The sequence below is a fragment of the Cucurbita maxima genome, unplaced genomic scaffold (genome assembly GCF_002738345.1).
Source record: "Cucurbita maxima cultivar Rimu unplaced genomic scaffold, Cmax_1.0 Cma_Scf00002, whole genome shotgun sequence".
Taxonomy (NCBI): Eukaryota; Viridiplantae; Streptophyta; class Magnoliopsida; order Cucurbitales; family Cucurbitaceae; genus Cucurbita; species Cucurbita maxima.
In genome coordinates, this window is record NW_019272018.1 from 6,180,073 (window position 1) to 6,198,483 (window position 18,411).

At 35.6% G+C, this 18,411-nt stretch overlaps 3 protein-coding genes and 1 long non-coding RNA gene across 7 annotated transcripts in view; 2 read left to right on the forward strand and 2 right to left on the reverse strand.

The window, feature by feature from the left end:
• Window positions 1-505: 505 nt before the first annotated feature.
• LOC111468082 (protein LONGIFOLIA 1-like) lies at window positions 506-5,811 on the forward strand. Its single transcript, XM_023113138.1, has 6 exons — window positions 506-646; window positions 992-1,750; window positions 2,460-2,509; window positions 2,707-4,497; window positions 4,574-4,736; window positions 4,819-5,811. Exons 2-6 carry the CDS (start codon window positions 1,606-1,608, stop codon window positions 5,565-5,567), a joined length of 2,898 nt encoding a protein of 965 aa, XP_022968906.1. The 5' UTR covers window positions 506-646; window positions 992-1,605; the 3' UTR covers window positions 5,568-5,811.
• A 1,759-nt stretch (window positions 5,812-7,570) lies between these two features.
• On the reverse strand, window positions 7,571-8,803 carry LOC111472864 (transcription factor TCP5-like). The gene has a single exon (XM_023118462.1). The coding sequence runs from the start codon at window positions 8,676-8,678 to the stop codon at window positions 7,761-7,763; it is 918 nt and encodes a 305-aa protein (XP_022974230.1). The 5' UTR covers window positions 8,679-8,803; the 3' UTR covers window positions 7,571-7,760.
• Window positions 8,804-13,196: 4,393 nt separating this feature from the next.
• LOC111470717 lies at window positions 13,197-16,389 on the reverse strand. 4 transcript variants are annotated; one of them, XR_002715103.1, is made up of 3 exons: window positions 13,926-16,389; window positions 13,711-13,842; window positions 13,197-13,524 (listed from the first exon to the last, which is right to left on the reverse strand). It is a non-coding gene; the product is annotated as an uncharacterized LOC111470717 (long non-coding RNA). The 4 variants fall into 4 exon arrangements; XR_002715101.1 differs by lacking the exon at window positions 13,197-13,524 and having other exon boundaries at window positions 13,577-13,842; window positions 13,926-14,961; window positions 15,073-16,389; XR_002715100.1 differs by lacking the exon at window positions 13,197-13,524 and having other exon boundaries at window positions 13,577-13,842; window positions 13,926-14,040; window positions 14,870-16,389.
• A 1,681-nt stretch (window positions 16,390-18,070) lies between these two features.
• LOC111499857 (ras GTPase-activating protein-binding protein 2-like) overlaps window positions 18,071-18,411 on the forward strand; it is a 6,255-nt gene continuing 5,914 nt past the window's right edge. Inside the window, exon 1 of the mRNA XM_023151563.1 lies at window positions 18,071-18,196. The gene's annotated coding sequence lies outside the window, so the exon portion shown is untranslated. The remainder of the gene's footprint in view (window positions 18,197-18,411) is intronic.

Genomic DNA, 18,411 nt, shown 5'->3' on the forward strand with positions numbered 1-18,411 from the left:
CATGTTTTGACAGAGAAATTAGATGCTTAAATATTTTTCTACAAATAGATCAATTAAAAATTTTACCTAAATTAGAATTTAGAATTTCTATGGGCACATAATTAGTCAACAAGTTACATCACTAAATTAATGATATTTATGAATGAAATATAAATAGAGTAGGATGGAATTGTTGGATGATAAAAGTCCCACTAGACTAATTTAGGGAATGATCCTGCGTTTATAATCAAATAATACTCTCTCAATTGATACGAACAGTTTTGGGAAGCAAGTAAAGTCATGAGAAACTTAGGTTCAAGGATAATATCACATAAAGAGAGTCATGTTCGTCTAACATGCATGATGGATTGAATCCACTGGTATGAACCATTTTGGGAAAGACTAAAACAAAGCGAGTCCGGTTTGACGAACAAAAAAAAATTTGGTGATGATAAAGTTGTGACCCACTTGAACAAAAAAATCCAGAAAATTTTTGTATCATATGCAAACACTTAGGTAGCAACCACATTGGATTGTGTGTAATTAACCACATGATCTGTTTTGTGAGAATAAACAAGGAAAGCAAAAGCTGTGATCTTCACTGTACTGTTGGGAGTACGTCCCAGAAACCCACAATCTGACGCCATTGAAGAACCTCGAGGGGAAGGTTAGAGGAATATTTTCTTGTTCTACTTCTTCTTCTTCTTCTTTATTCTTCTCCGTTTTTCAGTACAAAATGGGATCCGTTCTTCGCCCTTCTCTCTTCTCTGCGTTTTGACAAAATCACATGGACGTATAGACAATTTGAGACCCACCCACATACGCATTCCACATGGATGCTTCACAAATGGCCGATTAGAATGGGCCTCATCTGACCCACATATTCTATTCTCTCTCTCTCTCTCTCCCCCTTCTTGCTATTGTTTTTATTTTGTTGACCATTCTTCTCAGATTGTTATACAAATCAGCTTATAGTTTTATGTTTTTTGTTTTCTTTTATATAATCACTTAGATGCACATTCAATTCTGGGACATTTCTTCTTCTTCTTGGATCATCAAGGGAAAATTCCCATTTCGCATTTCACTCTTTTAGGTAATGTGAGTCGCTGATTCTTTGAATGTTCTGTATTTGCCTTGAAACTCTTGATGATTCTGGTTTCTGGGTCTCTCCTTTTGCGGCTTCCTCTTGTTTATATTGTTTGATTTGGTTCTCTGGGGCTGAAGTTTTCAATATTGAGAGTGTTCTTTGCCAAACCCAACTGGGAAATTCTGTGGGATCAAGATTTGCATTGAAGAACAGATTGATTATCCGAGTGAAATAGTTATGTCGGTCTAATTTATGGTATAAACAAGGAAGTATCTGTTTTCATTTTGGGACTGGTAGGAGCCTAGATTGTGTTTAGGCTTCCCATATTTAAGGTGGGGCAAGAAAAAAGAGAATGAAGTTAGATTCTTATTGTACTATGCAATGAACAGGACAGTGGCAGAAACTGATGTGTTGATTAATACTCTTTGATCATATTGAGGCTCATAATTCTTTGAATGGTGGATCATATGGCATAATCCTTTGGTCTAAGAAGATCAATCTCGGAGGGCTCAGGGAACACTTTTATTGTTTGAGAAGATATGGCTGCAAAACTTCTACATTCCTTGACAGATGACAATCCTGATTTGCGCAAGCAAATAGGCTGTATGACTGGTATTCTCCATCTGTTTGATCGTCACAATGCGATCGCCACGAAGCAAATTAGTCACAAGAGGCTCCCACCCGGTAAATATCTCATCTTCGATTGCTTTATATCATTGTTGTTTTGTATTTTGTCACTAACTTTGTGAGATCCCACCTGAGTTGGAGAGGAGAACAAAATATTCTTTATAAGGGTGTGGAAACCTTTTCTTAGCAGACGCGTTTTAAAAACCTTGAGGGAAAGCCCGAAAGGGAAAACTCAAAGAGGACAATATCTACTAGCGGTGGGCTTGGGGTCTTTATAGATGGTATCAGAGCCAGATACCGGGTGGTGTGCTAGCGATGAACGTTGGGCTTCGAAGGGGGTGGATTGTGAGATCCCACCTCAATTGGAGAGGGGAACGAAGCATTCTTTATATGAGTGTGGAAACCTCTCCCTAGCAGACACGTTTTAAAACCCTTAAGAAGAAGCTCAAAAGGGAAAGGATCCTTGGTTTTTCACCGTCCTAATCGATCTCAAAGGAAGAGGGTAAAGTTTTATGCATCTGAATGTCTGCCTGCAAAACTTTTGTATATATCTTGAAGAACATAAACAAGATATTAAAAAAAATGCTTCAGTTCTTCATTTTCTGCTTCTGGTTTGAAGTTTAAGCTCCCACTTATCTCTTTGCTGGTTATTGTGTATTGAACTATGTGATAGCTGTTGTTTCAATGCATTTCCATTAACGGTGTTCTTAGCAGTAGGCCATTAGAATACTCTCCACTGCTCAATATCTAATCTTGTCTTGTACAGGCCATTCTGGTGACATGGTTAGCACTGTACATCACCATGAGAAAGCCACTGTAAGCCCCTAATATTCTTATGCCAACTTTTCTTTTGATTTCGTAGTAGCCTTTGAAAAGAAACTTTTGCAATCAATTCAAACATCATCTCGCTCTCGACTTATTTATTCGAATCCCGTCTCGATCCTAATAGTAAAACTAGTTATATTCCACGCCTGTTTGTATAAATGATAAGATTTGAAGTTCTTTCATTACAGGAGTCGAGCCTGAATGAGAACACGAACGACAAACAAAGTGTGGATACAGAATCATCCGGAGACTCTCTCTCGTCCTGTTCATCATCTTTGTCCTCTCTGGTGTGCAACAAAACTGCAGAACTAGAAGCCAGGATCAATGTTCTTGAAAGTCCCTCTAGCTATTCAGAGAGGCAACCATTCAATATCAAACATGTAGTGAAAGACTCTATACATAGAGAAGTAAGAACGTCGTTCATTAAAATGACCGATGTGGACGACTTTGATCACGGTCCAAGACACCCTCCTATGTTCAAATGTGCAGAGATTTCTTCAAGAGTTGCAAGAAACCGAAAACAAGAAATTCAGATCGATATGGAGGAGTCTTTTAGAGTTCTTGCTAAGCTAAAAGATGCATCCAGGAACTTCAATGAAGCTACTACAGGATGTCCAAGATCATCTTATGAGAATGAAGCTAAACGTGGAAAGAGTTTAATTTCCCGGGATTCTCCGCGACTTTCTTACGACGGTAGAGACCGAAGTCGATCCTTTGAATCAAGAAGCCTCAAGTCCAGTCCTAAACTGAAAGAGCTCCCTAGACTCTCATTGGACAGCAGAACAACTGTCTGTAGGAATGTTCCAAATAGTAGCTGCTCTACTGACAAAGCCCCTGAGCTGCATCAGAAGCGGCTGCCGAGTGTTGTTGCAAAATTGATGGGTATTGAAACGTTGCCAGATTCATTATTGGCTACAGATACCCAATGTGGTGGTGGTGAATCTTCTGCAAAACCATTAGAATCTAGAAATCTGAAAAGCTCACCACGGCAGACAAAAAATCTTGATCTGATTAAGAAACCTATTCCAAATTCAAGGCTCCCTATTGAAACTGCACCTTGGAGGAAGCTAGCTGGAGCTCAAGTTCCTAAAAGCACAGCTTTTAGGCCTGGTCCAGAACCAAGCTCCTCTGCTTACGGTGAGGTCGAGACAAGGCTGAAAGATCTTGAACTTCAACAGTCCAGTAAGGATCTTAGAGCACTTAAAAAGATACTAGAAGCTATTCAAACTCGAGCACTATTCGAAATTGGGATGGAAGAACAAGGTTCAGTATTTGGAATTCAAAGGAACCAAGAACCAAGTTCTTCTAGTTCTAATCAAAAGACTAGATTGATGAGCCAACGAAACAGACGGAGCAATGTAGCTGAATCTCCAATTATCATCATGAGACCTGCTAAACCTGTTGATAAGTCAGTTATATCAACCTCAATGATTCCGATGGATCGCTTTCCCGTGCTCCATAAGCTCCGAAACGAAGGATTTCAGGATAGTAAAAAAGGATCTAGCAATAGCCAAACCAGAGCACGCTTTCTTAAGAACACTCAAAAGGACCTTCCTGTCGTTACCTCTGAGAAGAAGCCGATTCCTAGACATATAAGATCACCTCAAACTTCTTCAAAACCGCAAGTAGTACTTAAAGAAAGCACCTCGACCACGAGCTTGATAAAAAGTTCAGATTCTGTTAGTCCAAGACTGAGACTGAGGAAGGTCGAGGTGGAGAAACGATCCCATCCACCTAAATCTGACGCAAACAAACCGAAAAGGAAAACGAAGGAGACAAAGTCTTCCAATATAAGACAATGCGATGAGCAATCAAGTGAGATGAGCAATGAATCAAAATCTTTAAGCTGCCAAAGTGATGACATGACTTCAAAGATGGATATTGAGGTCCATAGCAGCATACAATCAACCAAGACCGACGTCAACCAGAGGCAAGCGATGGAGGCTGCTGAATTATTGACAACCAGCTCAGTTAAAAAGGTTTTCGTCTTTTGTTTATGTTCTTTTCATTCATCTTTTAGTTGCATACCACTTACTAATGTTTTTGCTTGCTCAGTTATCAATGATGGCAATCGGTGAAGACGGGTCGACAATAGAACAAGATGCACTAGCAGTAGAGCATCCCAGCCCTGTCTCTGTCCTTGATGGCTCATTATATAGAGATGATGAACCATCTCATGTAAAAAAAATCACAACCATCCTTGATGCCTCTCTGAAAGGTAAAGATTCAGAACTTTTTGTTGATCCAAATATCAGAAATCATGGCAGCTGATCTTTACTTTATAACTTGGTATCTCTTAGGTGATGATTGTCTAGATTCTAATGAGAGGCATAGCGAAGATCAATGCAATCTTTCAGACGACATCTTTGTTAATCGTTCGGTTTTAAATCATAACGTGGAGATTGACAATATGAAATTTGAAAATATTGATGATCTGATTCAAAAGCTTAGACACTTAAACTCACATCAGGATGAAGCGGAAAAAGACTATATTGCATTGTTGTGTGAGAATACCAACCCGGATCACCGATACATTTCCGAGATATTGTTAGCTTCCGGCCTTCTACTCCAAGATCTTGGCTCGGACCTGACCACGTTTCAGCTTCATCCTTCTGGTAATCCGATCAACCCAGAGTTATTTTACGTTTTGGAGAAAACGAAGGCCAGTAGTTCGCCTGCTATATCTTCCTATTCCAACAGGGAGCGCAAGCTCATATTTGATGCTGTAAATGAGATACTTGTTGAGAATTTAGCTGTCATTGATGGTGGTGCTCCTGAACCATGGTTGAAACCAACAAAGATTGCAAAAGAAGCTCTAAGTGGACAAATGATTTTGAAGCAATTGTGTAATGAAATAGAACAGTTACAATCCAAGAAGTTCGAATGCAACTTCGACAGAGAGAAGGATGACTCGAAAAGCATTCTGCAAGACGATGTGATGCGCCAGCCGAGGCGTTGGACAGCTTTTCGTGGTGATATCTATGACGTCGTGTTGGATGTCGAGCGCTTGATTTTCAAAGACTTGGTTAATGAGATTGTTATTCAGTGAGGTAGAACTTTGGAAGATAAAGCTATAAGGTATGCATTAGCTAGTTTGCTTGCATTCCCTCTGGTTTTTCCTTCATATATTTGCTTTCATAGAGTGACCACATGAACTTGTGCTCTTGCTTCCTCCTATTTTTTGGTGTCAAGCTCAATAATTTGTGCTTATTAGCAGTTCTGAGCTGGTTGGTGGTTGTGCAATACTTGACTACAAGAATCAAAATCAATGAAAATATTTTGTTCCTACTTCACTCTTCTCGTTGTAGCTCTATGAAACTTTAGCCCGAAACTCGAACATTCCTCGACATATTTAGTAAGAAAAAAGTAGAGGAGAAACGAGATTGTGTTTTACGTGTAATGGGAGATTCAAAACTCGAGCATTCCTCGTACTACTTTGTTATATCTTGTTTTACGTGTAATAGGAGATTCAAATCTCTGTCATCTTGGTACTGTGTATATGACTTGATCAGTTTAACTAGATTAGATATTATACTGTGTTTTTAGTGTTTGTACAAATAACGTTGTGCAACTAGTAGATATTGTTCGTTTTGGCCCGTTGTGTATAGTCATCAATCTCACGATTTTAAAAAAGCGTCAATTAAGGAGAGGTTTCCACACTCTTTGTGGGGTCTCACAATCCACCCTCTTGGGAGCTCCTGTCCTGGATGGCACACCGAGCCTTATAAGGAATGTTTCGACCAATGGAGAATCTCACAATACACTCGCTTATGTTAATTTGTAACAATACATATCGCCATCATTTGTAATAGCCCAAGTCTACTTCTAGCCGATATTGTCCACTTTGGCCTGCTATATATCGTCATCAGTCTCACGGTTTTAAAATAAGTTTGTTAGGAAGAGGTTTCCAAACCCTAACAAAGAATAATGTTTCGTTCTCTTATCCAACCGACGTGGAATCTCACGAAATAAATTACCAAAAATGTACTAAAAATGGCAACAAACACACATAAACCATCTTTCTTTTAGGGCATACAAAATTTTACCCACCTCTCTTTTTCTTTCTAGAAAGAGGACCACAAATTAAAGGATTTTTCTTCTTTTTTTCTTTTTAAAGAAAAAAAAAATGATGGAAGGGACAGTGACAGTGTCGAGTGGGTTTGTCCAATGCAGAACACAACTGGGTTTATAGGATCAATATGTTTTTCCACTGTGTTTGTTGGATGATCTTGTCAACAATGCTTCTGCTTCAGAGACACACCCATCTCTCCAATCTCTCTCCTCTTTCATTCTCTCTCTAAAATTACCCCCTTTTTTTACCATTTTTCTTGTCTAGCTTCAGAATGTTCTTCCTTCGCCTTTATTCTTACAAGTTTTCCAAATAGAACTTGACTAATGACAGAAACATCAGCTGAAAACTACTTTTTTTTTTTTTTTTTTAATGTTTTCAAAGTGTTACAGTGTTCAAAGGTTTGTTCTTTTTCTGGTCCTTTGTCTCCTTATCTGTTCGGTCTCTACAAGGTTTTGTCAGTTGTTCACATTTTGAACTAGAGTAATCTTAAGGACATGAAAGATAAATGCACCATTTTTTTCGGTTGCTCAATCATAAGAACTCTAAATTTAAGCATACTTAGAACAATCGTATATCAGCTCAAACTCATTGTTAGTAGTTATTGTTCGTTTTAGTCTATTATGTATCGTCATTAGTCTCACGGCTTTAAAATATGTCTACTAGGGAGACGTTTCCATACCCTTAAAAGGAATGTTTCGTTCCCCTTTCCAACCAATACGAAATCTCACAAGTCTCCCGTAAATTTTTTTGTAGAAAGCATATGAGTTAAAACAAACCATCCTAAAAGGATCTGTGTTGGTTTATGAAGATTGTTTTTACCTTAGAAGTCGTTCAATAACACAGTCATGTAGTAGAGAATGCTAGAGAATCTCGAGATCATTAATTGTTGAATTAAAAATAGATTTTCAAACAATTTATATAACAGACAAGCTTCTTCGAAAATCAGACAAGTTTCTCTCTCTATATATATAGATTTTCAATGAACAAACCATGATACCCATTATTATATCTAATGCTCCAACATTTATATATCAAAAGCAATCAGATTAACTGCAAAGAGTATAGCTATGAATATGTATACTTACAAACCTTTCCAAAACAACAACACTTTTCTAATCACGCCCTTCAAGAGAGTTTGCTCCGTCTCTACTGGCCACGGACACGGCCACTCTATGAGCTACCAGACGCCGCCCCATCTTTACCGGAACCGCAGCCGTCGTTGTTGCCAGCATGAAGAAGCTGCTTGAGATTGAAGTTTGGAGGAAAGGGTTTCAAGTTTTGTGAGGCAAAAGGGTGGAGAGATGATGGTATGAAGGGATTGGACAAAGTATGAGAATTTGAGCTCAAGAAATGGATGTGGCTTTCAAATGGGTTTGTGATGTATGAAGCATATGGAGTGAAAAAAAGTGAAGAACATGAAGATGAACTTGTTTGAGCCTCAGTTTGTGATGGAAAACCCCCACAAGAATGCTGATGATCATGATCACAAGTGTTGTAATTGTAAGCATTACAATTGTTTATCATAATTTGCTCATTATAATCTTCAACTTCTTCATCATTACCTCCATCAATCCACTTCCCTTTCGACTTCGATTTCTCGATCATCGTCGTTTGATTCACGACATCTCTGATAAGCGTCGTCGAAGAATCCTTCGTGTCGAAGGCGAACGGAGGAGGGAGAGTACTGGAATTATGATGATATTGAGGGAAGAGCATATGTTGGTGAAACGGAGACAACCCGGTCGGGATCTGGAGCGGTGGAAGCTTGTCGATATCAAGTTTCGTGACGTCGAGTAGCCAATCTATGACCTTGCTAGGCTGCCCAAGTTTAAGCTTGTCTTGAAGATCATAGAGTTGAATTGCTGTTGGAACTGAAAGCCTTATCCTTCTATCTCTCAAACCCCTTATAGTACAAACTTTGCTATGCCTATCTTTGCCTCCAAATGAACGAGAAACCCTCACAATTCTTGGATTTCTAAACCCTGACCACTGCCTTGACCTCGTTGAACCCTTAGCCATATCATATTTTTCATCACTGATTCCTTCATCTTTGCCTCCAAAACCCTTTTCTTGTGAGCTTCTCAACATCTTTTTACGAGCTCATCTTCGTCAGATCCATTCAAAACCTTCGAGAAATAAGAACAAGAACAAGAACAAATTATTGCAAGAAACGGCCGAGTTTTAGAGCCGAAAACTCCATTTTTTTGCAAGGAATCAAAACTTTGTAACTCAAGAATGATAGTACAATGGGTAAAGAAAAGAAGATGCCAAGAATTTATGTAACCCCAGATAGAAAAAGGAAAAGGTAAGGTGTGTTCTTGACCACTTGGCGTTGCGTTATTTGTCCACGTGGCACTCGTTTGAACTAAGATGATGTCAGCAGGGCTGCTAATTAATCCACCCCTAAGTTTTACAACTTCATTCATTAATTATGTTCATTAGGGTATAAATGTTATACATAAGATTTTTGATGTGGAGATATCCAAACCAAGGAAGAAAGTGAAAGGCTAAACGCTTTTTCAGCATTTACAAACAGCTTTATTGGTTTGTTTACTACACATCATGAGCTGTTGAACAATGCATGCCCTAGCTACGCTACATGTATTACAAAGAAAAGACACTATCAAAAACCCTAATTTATTGTTCTTAACTTTTAGTATGCAAAAATCTTCTTTTGTTTTGTAATTATTTCTCTCAAGATTTGGTTTTGTGTTCTTATTTAATATGGGGTTGGTTTTGAAATCTCTTTTCAATTCTAGATAGGGGTTGTAAAGTCGATAACGCTAATTTAGGTCTTATTTGATAACAATCGTCCTTTTTGGACTTTAAACGCGTCTGTTAGGGAGAGATTTACACACCCTTGTGAGTAATGTTTCGTTACCCTCTCCAACCGACGTGGGATCGGGAGTGCCCAGAATCCTCACTGTCACACCGCCTGATATTTGGGTTTGATATCATTTGTAACAACCCAAGCCCACCGTGTGGATATTGTCCTCTTTGGACTTTCCCTCGAAGTTTTGAAACTTGTCGGCTAGAGAGAGGTTTCCATACCCTTATAAGCAATGTTTCGTTCCCCTCTCCAACCGATGTGAGATCGGGGGTGCCCAGAATCCTCACTGGCACACCGCCCGATATCTACCTTTGATACCATTTGTAACCGCCCAAGCCCACCGTGTGGATATTGTCCTCTTTGGATTTTTCCTCGAGGTTTTGAAACGTGTCGACTAGGGAGAGGTTTCCATACACTTATAAGCAATGTTTCGTTCCCCTCTCCAACCGATGTGGGATCGGGGGTGCCCAGAATCCTCACTGGCACACCGTTCGATATCTAACTTTTATACTATTTGTAACAGCCCAAACCCACCGTGTGGATATTGTCCTCTTCGAACTTTCCCTCGAGGTTTTGAAACGTGTCTGCTAGAGAGAGATTTTCATACCCTTATAAGCAATGTTTCGCTCCCCTCTCCCACCAACGTAGGATTTCACACAAGGATACTTTTGAATCCTCAACCAAATTTTAAAATTACCTATTCAGCTCGGTAGCACTAAAAAACTAATTTGAGCTTAACCCAGTTGGTCAATACGTCATATACTCAATCGAAATGTCATATATTCAAATTTTCACTCTCGTTATAAAAATTTAGCTAACTAAAAGCAAAATCGTTACCTAACAGCCCACAGAGACTATCGATAGGGTTTTGGGATCACATAAAACTACTCACTTTAAGCAATAATACGAAATCCAACTAAAAGTTGGTGCATAATTAGGATTTGGAGGAAAAGGGAAGAAGTCATAGAGTCAAGAAATTAGGGTTTGTGGTGTGTAAGGCATTTACAAAGTTGGGTTATTAGAAGATGAAAGCTATAGCAACTCTCCAACTTAGTAGATGAGGGACCAATATAGGTTCTTTTAATTTAAAGGCATCCAACTCAATGCCAATAAGGACCACAGGCATGCACTAGAGAGACATAGTGGCAGTAAGATAGTTGAATTTTGTATTTATTATCAACTTTCAATTTTTATTTCATATCTTCAATTTTACGTCACTATTACAATACGCATATTTAAACCGACATGTGACCTTTTACGAGAGGTAGAGTCGGGTTATATTATAACCACTAAATTATGCTCATATTGACGTTTTTTTAGCTCAGCAACAAGTGGTGGTCTGAATTCAAGCATTTGGTCTTAAGATCGAGCATACCGTGCCTGAAATTGGCTTATCAATGCCTCTCGGTTATATCAATGATTGTAACATTTAATATTAACGAAATGGACAAAATTTGAAAGTCGTTCCTAGACTTAACGATCATGTACAAGGCACGTTGGAAGGTGGCGTATTTTTCTTGTCAAGTACAAATTTTTTATTAAAACTAAAAGAGAGTCGATTTCATTCCACGTTTGATTCGATGAATTGCCTTTAGCCTCCCCGCTAAAAAAACGGCTCTACTGCAATAGATGAAAGATAACTATCTCGAAAATTCAATTCTTCAGCGATTGAAGTATTTAGTTATTGAAAAATCGCATTTGTTAAAAAACCCTTAAGTTCAATTTGACAATCGAACGCTCCGAAACATGTTTTAAATTAATTCGTCAAACCAAATTAGATTTTATCGGTTAAGTCGTTATAACAACGAGTTTGGCCACAAACCCTAAAAGCTTAGCCCAAAAAAAAAAAAGAAAAAAGGGAAAAGAATATAACACATCTTATCATCTCTGCAAAAGTTCATAAAGAACATTGCAAAATGGGGAGCCATGAAAGAAAGAGAAAACCTTAAACCCTGCAAATTATCATCTTTCCTATGGCTTTTTAGAGAGAGAGAGGTGACTTTTCTTTTGAGTATTATTAATAGTTACTGTAGCTGCTGCACTGCAACAATTGGAAAAGACAGTCAAAAAAGCTGACCCCAACTTTATATCTCCATCTTCACTGCACTGTAAAAATGAAATTTTTAATTTAAATTTTTGGAAAAAATTAGTTTATTTTATTAATTTTTTATTATTACTATTTCAAAAAATATATATAAAAAAAATATTAAAATTAAACCTATAAATTGAAACTTTATTAAATTTAATTAGGAAATTAAGAAGAATGGTCCTTTGTGGGTAAATACTCAGCTGACAGGGCAGTCTTAATTGGTAGGGTTTCAGTGTGAGTTTGAAAATGGTAAGAAAAAGCTTGAAACTTTGAAAACCCCATATGATTAGTTTTTTTTGGGTTTAGGGTTCTAAATTGGTACAGTTTAAGACTGTGAGTTTGATGGAACAAAGTGATAAAGATGATTGTTCTTTCTGTATTGATTCTTCTTCAGACCCTTTTTTTTTTTTTTTTAAGGCTTCTCTGTTTTTGAATCTTGTTGTTTGACGGGTCTTTTGAGCGTTTGCGTTTTGAGCTCGTTGTTTGACGGATATTATGAGCGTTGGTGTTTATTTATGACATGAAACAACTCGAGCCATGAGTCTAGTTTCGTAGTTGCACACAAGTATTTTTAGCGGGTTTGGAATAACTTTGTCCATCGCTAGCAAATATTGTCCGCTTTGTTACATATCGTCGTCAGATTCACGGTTTTAAAACACGTATGCTATGGAGAGGTTTCCACACCACTGTAAGAATGTTTCGCTCCACACTCCAACAACCGATTTGTTATTACCGCGTGCAAGTAAAATTCCACCCTTCGCAAGTTTCAGTTACTTTTTCTAAATAATAATTTTGTAATTTATCATATGAAATATCATATGATAAAATAATATACATTTCTTTTTCATATATCAAAGAATATTAAATTTATACATAAAAACTATAGAATTGGGTTTTTATTTTATTTTAGGGATGGGATTCTTGATTGGATAAACGATTCCTTGATGATTGGCGGCAGAAAAAAAGATAGATGTCAGAAATCTCTGGAATGGCATTTAAAGTGAATTATCAATTATTGATACTCTCCAAAGCAATATTTTATTCATTTATGACGATAATTAACCATTAAAGAACTGACCATCTCAAAATAATATAATAAATATAAATCAAATGTTAAATTTTAATAGAAGTTATGTGCTTCGGTTTCTTCTGTGCAGATCAGAGTCCCAATGGCATGGCAGTGGAATGACTTCCATGGAAGAGATTAGGTTAGCCTCATCAATCTTCTTTTCTACTAAGGTACTTGGGTTGGAAGATGTCTGTTTAAATGATTTATTTTTTTGTCGTAGATTGTTCGATCAATCTTCTTTTCTGCTACGTTCCGAAGATGTCCATTCAAATGAATTATTTTTTTCTTGTAGATTGTTCGATTAATCTTCTTTTTCTACTACAATACTCTGTTCGGAAAATGTCCATCTAAATGATTTGTTTTTTTTCTCAGAGATTGATCAATCAATCTTCTTTTCTACTACTGTTCTCATTCAGAAGATATCCGTCTAAATTTTTTTTTCCGTAGATTGTTCGATTAGAACATTGGCTATGATTGTGACTAGTAAGAATGATAAAACTCTGAAGAGAAGTCTACATCAAATGAGATATAAAAAGAAATCGAGCTCGAGAATAAATGAATTTGTAGTTTATGAATTATTTTTGAGAAGGTAAATTGTAAGTTTTATTATCTCCCATTAAAAAATCTTTAAAACCCATTCGGATTTACATGGTTCAAGAATGGAACTAACCGTACTTTACAATTTTGTAACTCCTAAAAATGGGATAGAACTGAACTCCAAAATCAATGCAGAGGATGCTTCCTAAGGAGATGATCCTAGAGGCAAACTCTTGGGCTTTTTATGTGTTCTCACTTGACTTTACACATCTGGAATATGCGAAATTTCTATATTGGCTACGATCATAGGCCAACCCTCATTAGGCCAACCCTCATTGATTCTAGTCAAGTTGGCCCATTACCTTTTTCATCAGCTCAACATCCCCCAAGCCCATCCAAGATGATTTCACTTGGGAGAAAAGAATGGTACAAGAGAAAAACAAAGAAGATAAAGAATGATGTGTCAAAGGAGTTGATCCATAGACGAAAGACTGAATACCAAAAATCATAACAAGTACAAATAAGATGGAATCTGAAGTAAAGGATAAACAGAGCATTGTCAGCCACACATAAAAAGATGAAAAGGGGTTCTTACATCAATGCTATGGAAGCGATGGAGGTGGAGCGGCTGGACGTCAACTTTCAAGGAATGTAGCATTTGGCATCAACCCACGTCTTTGAATCCTCATAACCAAGCAAACTTCTTTCATTCTCTCAAATGATTGAACTGAAAATGAGCCATCAAAATAAATCATGTCAAGATCAGATGTAATGTTTGCATCGAAGTCAACCATAGAGTTCACACTTAACTTTTTGAATGATTGGAGGTCACAGCTATCGATATCGGTAAACCGAAACTTGATGCCATTGGATTATTTCTGCAGTCTTTTTCCCTTCTCCTTTATTCTTTGCAAAAAACTAACATCTGTTTCAGTTAGGATACAGCAATTATTACTATTTTAGCACAAATTTAGAGATGGAAAACAAGACATAAGTGAGAGACTAACAAATACAAAATAGGCAAGCATAGACAGGCGTGGTAAATAAGGAAGTTTTACAGGCTATGAATTCAATAAATCATCCTCACATACTTAAACTATTACATAAACTAATGTGGGCAGGATTATCAAAATTATAAACAAGTGGACATGTCATCCATGTTTCCTCGTCTTCGTTATATTCGGATTTTAGGCCAACACAACATTAACAAAGGGAATCGAAAAATGTAAAGTGTGATAATTATCCTCTAATGAAGTCAAGCAACATAACCCCTACACTTTTTTTTTGTAAGAAACCGTACTTCATTGAGAAAATGAAAGAATATACAAGGCCATACAAAAAACAAGCCCGAACAAAAACGATCCACACTCTAACTATGTAGAAGTACTTCAATTCAAAAGAACAAAAGCAAGATTATAATTACAAAACGACCTAGCAACAGCCTACACCTCAATTATATATAACAATTCGACCTCAAGTGCAGCGAAACGAAAGACAGGGCAACAGAACAATAAGTGCAGAGGGGTGCTTTTCTACTACTCTACGTACCTAATAACAAGTCATATGGTACACAATTGAGAAAATAAACATTTATTTACTAAAAGAAATAGAAGCACAGTACGTCAATAACATTGCTAGGCCGACCTTGATAGTATCAAAATAGTATCAATATCTGTAACAACTGTTGACAGAATGCTGTGAAATCTAATTAAATGTTTTGGGTTGGTTTCACATAGTTGTTTATAGAACTCTACCAGGTGAACTCATAAAAAATCCAACTTCTGCATAGAAACTGCAGAACAAACAAGTTCGTTGTCCAGAAAGATATATGGTACAAGCCTCCAATCTGAAAAGTAATAGAAATTTAGAATTAAAAGTTGGTTTAAAAAACACCATAAACATACACGATGATGGGCTGTGGAGAATGAAAGTTAAAAAATATTTGTCTTTGCACTACCAAAATGTGCAACTCTCTCGTCTTGCACATTTTTCCTTTCTCGGGAATGTGAATGGATTGGGTTGACTTATTCCCTAACTGCGCTCTCAGGTTTAATCCTTGTCAGCTCACAATAAACTGACAGCTAGGAGAACTTCATGGTCAAGGAACATGATAACCACGGTTCTAATGCAAGGCGATAATCGATGAAACAAAATATAAAACAAGATTACCTGTGAAGCATAGGGAAGCAATATTGAGAATGTAATTTTGTCGTAGAAAAAGTGAAGCTCACAATTAAATGATAAAACCGATTAATTCAATCACCCATGAGCCCCAGCTTCAGAGCTATAAATGTACGAGCTCAAGACAAGGACATATTTATTCAGTGGAGCACAACTAAAGTGATTAATCACAGGCTCAGAAAGATTGAGTACCCTCAGAAAATCTAAGATTGATATCTCATAAAAAGAGTCAATTCGTACCAGCTAAATTTGATGAAATACAAGAACCATTAGTCAGGGCACGAACCAAATAAGATAGTTGGTTCAAATTGAAGTTCAAATCATTGAAATGAAACTAATTCTTGCATTCAAGCTTGACCTTTCCAACATCATAAAGTGATTTATGCTGTGATAAAGCCACTAAATGTTTATTCCCATGTTCAATCAAGCAGACATTCTGTATCTAGAAGTCATATAAGTAAATGTTCTTGGCCAAAAGAGCTTGGTAACCTAACTCTTTGCCAGTGGCTAAATCTCCATTACATTTTCAGAAGGTTAAGATACATGACAGTAAGTTTAAAAGCAGCAAAAGGAAGAACAATTCCTACCAGCCAACACGACAAATACAAAATCCAGAAACAAACAATCACGGAGCACCTAAATAATCTAAATACGTGAAAAAAGCTATACAAATCTTAGATAACTACCATAAATTCCGACTGGTTTTGAGAAGATTGTATCGGTAGATCCTAGAACATAATTCAAGCACAAACAGACAAACAAACAAACGTAAAAAGATGTTGAATCAATTCAATTCCTGCCACTTTACAGTACGAAGACAAAACACCCAAAAGCATACAACGAGAAACGCTATTTGTTTAGGACAACAATAAAAAGAACTACGTCCAATGCTTCCAATACCCTCCTCCACAGGGACATTGGGCATGATCTCTGCGGTGCAAGTGAAAGGCGCCCTAATTTTGGGCAAGCTCGCCTGATCTTCCATGGCTTCTTCATCGATGAGCAGCCCTTCGGGGAAGGGATGAGGCAGGGGAGACTAGAATAGAAATGTCTTTCCGTCCGCGCGCATTTCAATTTACGTTATGCGCGAAATTTGTGGGGGCGATGGATAATAATTACGAGGGATTAAGAATTTCTTAACATTCTTTTATTAATTTTTTAAAAAAATATATATATTTCTTTTAAATAAAATTTTTAATAGATAAATTCTATATTCAAGATTATTTCTGTAATAATAATACAAAAAAAAAAAAAAAAAAAAAAAAAAAAGCAAATCATTATAATAAATAAAAAAAAATTTTATNAGATAAAAAAGTTACGTTAGATTAAATCTCGAATTGAGTTAATTTTATGAACTAAAATAGAATTGATTCAAGTTTTGGTTCACCGACAAAACCTTGAATTAACCGTAACGAAATAAAATCTTATAAAATATTTTAAGATGTCTTGAATATTTATTAATATGCTCGTTACTTAGTTTATATTATTTATTATTTTGTTTAGTCTAATTTTACTATTATTTACCTAAATAATTTGACACGTATCTTTAACAATATAACAACCCATGCCAAATTACAGTATAACCCTCCCTTCAATCATTAGAAGAACAACAAAAAAAAATTATTACAAATAAGAAACTGTTTAGGTACAAACGGTTGATATTTTATTTAAAAAATAATCTTAAACGTTTAATGATGTTTAAAAAATACTTATAAACCTTTAAATGTTTTATCGATCCTCTTTTAAAAAAAATTATGAATATTTTTATAATGAGTACTGTATTTAAAAAATATTCATAAATTTTTAAAAGTATGATTAACGTCTTTTATAAATGTAAAAATAATATGTTCACCAAAATTCTTAATATATAAATGAAATCGTCGGTTGACCCTTCATAATTTCATGTAAAGTTTTTAATGTTACTTTTGAATTCAAAATTTATAAGTAGTTTTGAAACGGTAAATATATATTTTTATTTTTTTTAAATGGGTTTTATTTTAAAGTTTTTTAAAATAAATTTAAAGTTATTAATTAAACTTTTGAGTGACTCGATAGTATTTTTTAAATCATTTTTCAAAATGAAAGAATAACATGAAAACCATTTCTATTTGGTATATATTTTTTTTATTTTTAAGTTTTGAAAGAGTATAAGCATTTTTATTAATTTAATCCATTAAATTGGTTAATTTTAAAATCCGTTTTATAATTAGATGATATTATGTATTAAAAAATTATAATAAATTAACAGCTAAAACATTACTTATTATTAAACAACGACATTCTATTTAATTAGAAATAGATAAAAATAAAGAAATATTGGTTAATTAGTTAGATGAAAAAATAGTCCATTATTATTATGCAATTTATTAATTTTTATTATCAAAATAACATTTGTATGATTCAATAACTCAAATAAGGTTGAAAATGGGTTGATATTTCTATTTTTCATATTTTTATTAATTTTTAGATATTTCCATTTCTATTTCCACCATGTTTTCATTTAATTTTACGAAGATTGGATGAATTTTATTTTAATTGATAATTTATATTAAAAAGATGTAAAATCTTAATAAATTCGATTATATTCAATTAACTACGAGATATTAATTTATATTAAAATAAATAAATAAATACATAAAAATCAGTCTTTTGTTCAGACAAATCGATATTAATGTGTGTTACAATTATTATAAAAAAAAAAAAAAAAACATATAACAATTTTTGAAATCTTTAAACTATGTCAAAGAGGGGTTTATATTTCATTTAACCCTTTATTTTATCACAAAAACCCTAATGCTATAAAGCCTCAGAATCTTTACTCTCGAGTTTGGTATTCTATTCTCTCCTTGTGTTCTAGGCGCTCAGATCTCTATCGGAAGCTCTATTCTCTGCCCTTGCAGGTGCTTGTTTTCTTCTCCCTCTTCTTCTTCGATGTTATTGTTTTCAGGACCTCAGTTGTTTTGTTTACTTGATCTGCGCGGAATGTTTGTTGAATCATCCATCGATGATTACTTATTTCGGGTTAATCCTGTTCTTCTCTTCAGGCGGTTGATCTGTATTAGGGTTTTGTGGGGTTTCATTTTGTTACTTTTTTTTTTTTTTTTCTCCCTTTAAT

Coding starts and splice junctions, on each gene's coding strand:
- LOC111472864 (XM_023118462.1), bottom strand. CDS start 8,678: ATGTTGAGAAGCTCACAAGAAAAGGGTTTTGGAGGCAAAGATGAAGGA.
- LOC111468082 (XM_023113138.1), top strand. CDS start 1,606: ATGGCTGCAAAACTTCTACATTCCTTGACAGATGACAATCCTGATTTG. Junction 1,751..2,459: donor TCACAAGAGGCTCCCACCCG/GTAAATATCTCA, acceptor TGTCTTGTACAG/GCCATTCTGGTGACATGGTT. Junction 4,498..4,573: donor CAACCAGCTCAGTTAAAAAG/GTTTTCGTCTTT, acceptor TTGCTTGCTCAG/TTATCAATGATGGCAATCGG.